The sequence below is a fragment of the Parasteatoda tepidariorum genome, chromosome 5, assembly GCF_043381705.1.
Source record: "Parasteatoda tepidariorum isolate YZ-2023 chromosome 5, CAS_Ptep_4.0, whole genome shotgun sequence".
Classification (NCBI taxonomy): Eukaryota; Metazoa; Arthropoda; class Arachnida; order Araneae; family Theridiidae; genus Parasteatoda; species Parasteatoda tepidariorum.
In genome coordinates this window covers 91428983-91436327 of record NC_092208.1, presented here as the reverse complement: position 1 = coordinate 91436327, position 7345 = coordinate 91428983, and the positions used below count along the sequence as shown (strand labels likewise).

Sequence of the window (7345 nt, the reverse complement as noted above, 5' to 3'; positions counted from 1 at the left end):
ATGAATTGTGAAAACGTTGAATAAAACAATGTGAAAAGCACGCTTCGCATAATATGTGTGGAGCGAAAAAAAATTTATTTTCGAAAAAGGAAAATTAAGCAGTTTTTAAAAACACCCAGTGAAAAAAACTACCTTTAAGGGCTTCAAAAAAAAGAAAGAAAAAAAACGAAAATAAGCACCTTTAAGCACTTTTTAAAAACTCTACGCATCATGGAGAATGTTACCAATTTTCTCAACTTAGGACATTTAAACTATGCAAAAAATTCATTTATGTGGTAGTAGTTTATTTAACCAGAAATAAACTACTACCACCAAAAAATCACCAGCTCAAATGTGATTCATAAACTATGAGTATCATAATAAAATTATTATTCAATGGAAGGAAGCATAATGAAACAATAATCATCAAATAAAAACAGCTAAAAAATTTAAATAACTCAGATAAGAAAACTTGTGAAATTTTTCATAGACAGCCAACAAACAGAAAAAGAGTTAGTGTTATTATTGCTATTGTGTCCTAAGTCATGTTTTAAATCAAACTAGGAGGCTNGAGTTGTAATGAGGCTTTTTTTGTCGCCGTGTAAGAGAAATATATATATAGATATCGAAATAATATCTAAAATTTAAACATGAATTTATTTTACATCATAATTCACACATATAAATGGAACACACACACAATGATATTTGCTAAGGTTCAGTCAAGCATCACTAACACATCATAATGCAAACATAATTTTTCTTTAAAATGACCAAGATTTTATAAAACATGAAGGATCTATTTATTGATTTATTTTTAATAGACAAATGTAAAATAGACAAGTCACCAACAAGAAATGATAATAGAAAATGCGATGATGCGTTAATATCTGTATTTTGTAGAATAGTCTTTGGGAGATATCACCAAACCTCTGCCTTTTCTTGCACCTCTGTAGAGCACTTCCAGAATATCGATCATTTCATTTTTATCTTCAATGGCCCAGTTTATTTTATTGTTATTACCAGTACCCAAATCAATCTGTATATGCTTGTTCCTGAAGAAAAACATCAAAGTACAGGGATCGTACAATTCGTACATCTTATTGAAATCTGGAACTTCAGTAGTATCCACCAGGTAGATGACTGCAAAATTTTTTATCCTCTGTGCTATTTTATACAGTGTTTCATCCATTTTCATGCACGTGGGGTCCCAGTCGTGTCCAAATCGAATCACTACCAACCTGTCCTCCTCTGAGAGAATGGCTCTGTCCACTTGCCACCCATTGTGAAGATGTTCCAGCATGTAAGACATCTCTTCTTACCTGCAAACAAGTAAAAGGCTAAAGAATTTATATTATTTGCGAATAAACTTGGCTAAAAATGTTGGCAGATTCACAAACACTTTCATATGCAGTTGTATGACTGCAGATTTTGATCGCTAACAAGCAAATTACAGGGATAATTGTGACACTGAAGTGAAAAATCCTAAAGATTTTATGAACAAAAACTCCATATCAATTTATATGCTATACATGTTTATAATTTTTTGAACTGAAATTTATAATTTAATGACCTACCAATGAAGTATATCACATCTTTACAGTAACTCTAATTAAAGAAAAAACTTAATTCTTACAAGAATCGCGATATTGCATTTTAAAAACGCGTCAATAGAAATAGCGATATTTGATTTTTAAATCTCGTGAATACGATTCACAATGTGTAACTTTTAAATCAGGTAAATCCGAAAATCGATGTTTGATATAAAAATCGAGTGAATAGGATAGTGTAGGATAGGATAGGAGTGATTCGTTTGATATAAAATAGCGTGAAACTACATCGGAATCCAACATTAGCGGATTCTGACGTAGTTTCAAATATTAAAAACAGCGAAAAGCCAAGAAACATATTTTTAAAAAAATCAAATTGGTGGGAGAATCATATGTATGTAAACGTCTCGTTTGTGATTTAGCAAAATTTTCAAAAATTACATTTTAGTTTCTTACTTTAAATCTTCACTCTTGCTTTAAATTTTAGGTTGCAGTGAAAATTTCGTCGAATTATAAGTTTTGATGAGCGAAAGTCCGCAAATCGATGGTCCTGAAAATTCGCGGACAAATCACATTCTAAAAATTCTGAGAATGGCAAATCAATTTCTAGATCCGGAAGAAGGATGTGAAAAATCCGGAATTCCGGAGTACACCCGAACTACAATCACCCCTGAAATTATAAGTTTAGTAGTAATAAAGTTAGTATAATAGAAAAAGTTAATTCTTAATTTGCTTTTAAATAACTACTTAAAAATTTCAGTGTTTTTTGTAATTAGTATAACCTTAGAACATTTAAGTAACCTCAGAAAGTAAATCAAACTTCGCCAGGAAATGGAGATTCATTGATTGTTTTAGGAAAAAGAATCCTTTTCTTTTTCGTATGTTGCGATAGGTGATTCTGATAATAGTATGATATTGATATAAAACATGAAGAACAGTTCTTAGGTAATTGAAATACACGAACAGATGGGTTATCTATTGCCTTTAAAAATAATTTTAAAATCGCTTTCCCAAAAAATAAGAAAACTTATCAACACAGCTTTTGTATGAATACTTACAGTTTACATGATAACGAGTTATTGGTTTGAAGAAAAAAAAGTTGGGAAAGTTAGATAAAATGATCAATTTTATGATCGGCACACACTAGCCTCACACCAAAAGGCTGGCATCGACAAAAATAAATAGATGAAAAATAAATTTAAAAAAATACACATTAAAATCAGCTTATGTAACAAGTAAATACCCAGTGCGTAGGGTATTTATAAAAGGATATTAACCCAGGTATTTTTTCCATGGAGAAAGAAGCTTCCCGATCTAATTTCAACTTTGCATAAAAAAAATATCAAAACATTCAAGCTAGCATACATTTTATACCCCTTTGAAAATGCATACTAATATTAAGCTATACTTCTTAATTAATTAGTAATAATGAAATAAAAATATTAAAAAAAATTACAGCCAATTTAACATATTGGACATTATTATTGTTCAGAAAGATATTATCCCATCATAATTAAGGATCTAATAGGAATTATGTACTATTCATATGCAGGAAAAGCTTTGTATGTTAAATTTTTCATAGTAAATTATGTAGAACTTGTATAAATTTCTGCATTTAAAAAATATATTTCTGCCAAATATTTACTCGTTCAGATGTTACGTTTAAAACAAATATTGGAAATTGTTGCTATAGCTTATTTACATCGACCTGTTATTAACAGAGTTTCATTAACAGACCGTCATACCTGGGATCAGGACTTTGGATGGTCTCTGAGGATGATCCGAAGACATGACATCACAATTTTGATCCTCTGCAAAGGGGATGGCACCCCTATTTTAAATACTGGGAATTATGATTAGAAATGTGAATTTAATGAGAATTAAATCATAACATGCTCAAGAAAAGAATATTAAAAAAAATAATAATAATTTATATGTTCAATTGAATGACTTTTTCTTTATTATAGTAAATGATGAATTAAGTATTGACAATGTAAGCAAAACTTAATTGTGTCGAAATTACAAATAATTTTGAATAACAAAAAATAACCATTGAATTATCAATAAAATTTTTAAATACCCAGATATTTATGCATTTTGGGTGTTTACCCAGGTATTTACCTTACAACATGGGGGGGGGGGGGNTGGGGGGAAGGGGGTTATAAAACATTTTTATACATGCATATTTTACATCTATATACATAGGTGGAAGAGAGTGAAATTATATTAAAAAACATCCATTTTCTTATTTTAAATCGAGATAATTCATTTAATATTTATATAGACATTTACTGGAACAGTGGCAAGCACTTTTAATTTAGTTTTAGAAGCTGATAAAAGTTCAATGTTTACAAACTATCTGTTTATAATCGACTTATACATGCTAGTTTAAGCTGTTGATAAACTTTTTTTTAATACTCTTAAAAACCAGCAAAAACTATTAATTTTAGTTCAAACTGCTAGAGGAACATCTAAAAAGAACAGATTTGAATACAAATTTAAGAATAAATTTCAAAATCCTTTTTATTATGAATTCAGGTAAAGTGGGTTGACGATGTTTCCTACACTAGGGAGCACTGCAAGCGCTCTTGAATGCCTATATTTTTTGGTGCATTTTGAAGCCACAACATGATCATTGTGTTGAGAGCCTCATTTGAACAGTATTTCTTGTATTTGTTAGGTACCTGATTTATTATTTGTGTTTAAAAGAAGAATTGTCATTTGAAGACCTGTCATTACAAGACATAAGAATTGTCATTTGAAAAAGAATCATTATAAAACACTTCTTATCTTGTTAACAATATATCAACTAAGAAATTTAAACCTGAATCACAATTTGTAAAATGAACTTAATTTCGCTGCTCGAACAATATGCTAACATTAACGTATGATGGTGCACGGCTTGCATCAAGAACAAACAGTAATAAACAAGTAAAAAGAGGCTGAATCAGAACTGCCGAAAAAGCGAGTTCTTTTTAAACCTAGCAACCATTTTTTAACAATACATCTCTAAATAACTAAAACAAATTTTCACTTCAAACTCACCAGAATTACTTAACGTCATTAATATCTTACGAAATTTGACAGCAGATTTGAACAGATTTTTAAACAGATTTGAGCTCAGAAATTATATAATTTATTTCTATTATCAAAAACAAAATTATCTGTTTGAAAATATTGCCTCACAGAATGAGTTGCAGTAAGCAGCTGTATACTTTCTTACTGGAAGTAGAGCAGGTCAAGAGCTTGAGATTGTTGTTGTTTACATTTATATTAAAAGCACCATTCATATGGTTAAGCTTCAGTAAATTATGGTATAATTAGGGGTATTTTTTCTTCCTCTGTGTTAGCTTTAGTAAGTATCTAATGCTCTATATTTTATAATGAAACAGGTAAAAAATAATTTGCTTGTCTGATTATAGTCCTACATACCAATTTTAAGGATGAAAACAAAATTTCTTTTAAATTTTATTTCTTAAAGAAAACAGTGATAAAGGGGGAGGGATAATATAATAATATAAGACATATCAAACAATTTAAAAAAATTTACCCAAATAGCAATTTAGTGAGCATACTTAAAAGACATGAATGAGTTTTAACACAAGTTTCTACCTTCATGTGACAGTTTTTTCAGGGAAAACAAAACAATTTCCTTAAAATAACAAAATTAAATAAAATTGCATGCCTGCTACAAATAGTAAAAACATTTTATACTACTATCTATCATAGATATTAATTTTTACACTCTCGTTTATATATCAAATAAACCGAAAACTATTTCTCTTTCCTTGCTTTTTGAAGAAATTCTGTAAAGTTCAGTAAAATGTACTGCATCCTAAGTGAAACCTAATTTCGATAATCATGAACATAAACTCTTTAACTTAATAATAAGAAAAAGTTCATTTTAGCAATTATTCCTTTAAATATAATCAAGATACAGTTATTTAAGACCATTTTCATTTATAAAACAATATTCACATATGTTTGAATAGTAATTTTAGAACTATACCCACTTTACTCTATTCTGGGGTAAAGTGGATGTATTGAAATATGTTCTTTTAAAAGCATTACTGTAAGAAAATAATTAAACATAATTGATACACGCTTCATATTTCATCTATATGAACCCAATGTATATGAAATGAATCAAAATGATTGGTAAAATAAATTTAAGTTTGATTTTCTTCTTTAAAAAAAGTTTGACTTTATAACTGCCTTACCCCACCTGACCTTATAGAAGTTCAATCTTTAATAATAATAAAAAGTACCAGATATGTATAACTTCCTGGTAGATTTATAAAAATTCCCTACTCTAACCCTTTCTCCTCCCATCATCATTGGCTCGACAGCCCAAGGTGGGCCTTTCATGAATTTCTTCTAGCCTAACCTTTTTCTTGCTAGTGTTTTCCAGCTTTTAAAACCAAAAGGTCTTTTTCTAGGCCATCTCATATGCAGCTGGTCTAGCATTAAAAACATTATTTGTGGTACGTTCTTCATCCATTTTGATATCAGCCCATTTTTCTCCCATATATATAGTTGAAAATTTCTTAACTTTAATGACCCTAACTGCAGCAAACAAAAAAATATCGTAAATTTTTTTATATTTCTATTTAATGCACAGTAAAACATACTAACCTATTTCTCCTGCACTTAGGAATGAATTAAAAACTGTATTATATTAAATTTTAACAAATGAGTATGAGACTTTAAACAAGAAATATTATTCAATCAATTAATAATAAATGCAGTGCATAAAAAGTTGTATTACATTAGCTAACTTAATATTATGTTAAATGTTTTCAACCCCAAATATTCTTTGACAAAAAAGCAGATTTGATTTTTTTTTAAAATTATTATAACAGATATGCTAAGAGAAGGATGAAAGAACACTAAACCGAGGTTACTTAACTAAAAGTAAAAAAAAGTAATTAAGCAAAAAAGTACTATATTTGTATAAAAAAAGTACTTAAGAATATAATTGAAAAATTGAACAACGTTTGAAATATCTGTTTGTTTGTTGGGAGTTTTTGACGCATGACTCTGTTGAGGCTATACCGCATCTATAACTAGGTGAATGTTTTACATCTACATTGTGAATTAAGAACTAGATTGATGCATGGATACATATCGCTGGTTCAAAATTAAAACGACACATCTGCAAACGTCTTATGCCTGCAGGTGTGTCGTTTTGGTTTTAAACCAGCGATATGTTCTTGATTTAGGAGAATGTGTTATAATGAGGGTTATCTCAAATTAATGACATGAATGGTGGATTTAAGCTACCGAAATGGCACTGTCTCCAAATTTTAAAATTGTTGCACAGGGTCAAAATAAGTTTAAAACATTTAATACCTTTTTTGTTATTAAAGTTGAGAGCTGATACTGTTAAAAAGCTATGTAAATTTTTTGAAACTGAGAAATTGCAATAAAGACAATGTCAGCAGCTTTGCGTTTAACTAAAAAATTTAACAGTAAAAATATACGTTTTTCTAAATATGATAAAAACTAAAAGATTAATGCTACTACTACTAATGCTAAAGGTACTACTTATTTTCGTTCATGAAATAAACGAAATAAAATAGCTTTTAATGAATATTTTTTAAATTAAAAAGGAGATAAGTAAAACTGTATTATGTTAAATTACTTACGAAGTATAAAATCCGAAAACACAGTAAAATATATTAATTTCAAAGTGTCCAAATGTCTAGCACAGACTTACGTAGTGATGATAATGGAAATCAGTTTAGTGCTTTGTGATTAAAAATATATTTTGCTTACAGCTTACAAAGTGTTTACTTATCAAATTTTAATGTAAC

General features: G+C 28.9%; 1 protein-coding gene across 2 annotated transcripts; it reads right to left on the bottom strand.

Annotated features, from left to right (window-relative positions):
• Positions 1-617: 617 nt before the first annotated feature.
• LOC107454246 (thioredoxin-like protein Dim1) lies at positions 618-7305 on the bottom strand. 2 transcript variants are annotated; one of them, XM_016071370.3, is made up of 3 exons: positions 7178-7248; positions 3275-3372; positions 618-1301 (listed from the first exon to the last, which is right to left on the bottom strand). In XM_016071370.3, the coding sequence occupies exon 3, from the start codon at positions 1289-1291 to the stop codon at positions 863-865; it is 429 nt and encodes a 142-aa protein (XP_015926856.1). In that variant the 5' UTR covers positions 1292-1301; positions 3275-3372; positions 7178-7248; the 3' UTR covers positions 618-862. The 2 variants fall into 2 exon arrangements, with proteins under 2 accessions (XP_015926856.1, XP_015926855.1); XM_016071369.3 differs by lacking the exon at positions 3275-3372 and having other exon boundaries at positions 7178-7305.
• Positions 7306-7345: the final 40 nt, after the last annotated feature.

What these genes read in the sequence shown, in the direction of transcription:
- LOC107454246 (XM_016071369.3), bottom strand. Translation starts at nt 1,291, where the DNA reads ATGTCTTACATGCTGGAACATCTTCACAATGGGTGGCAAGTGGACAGA.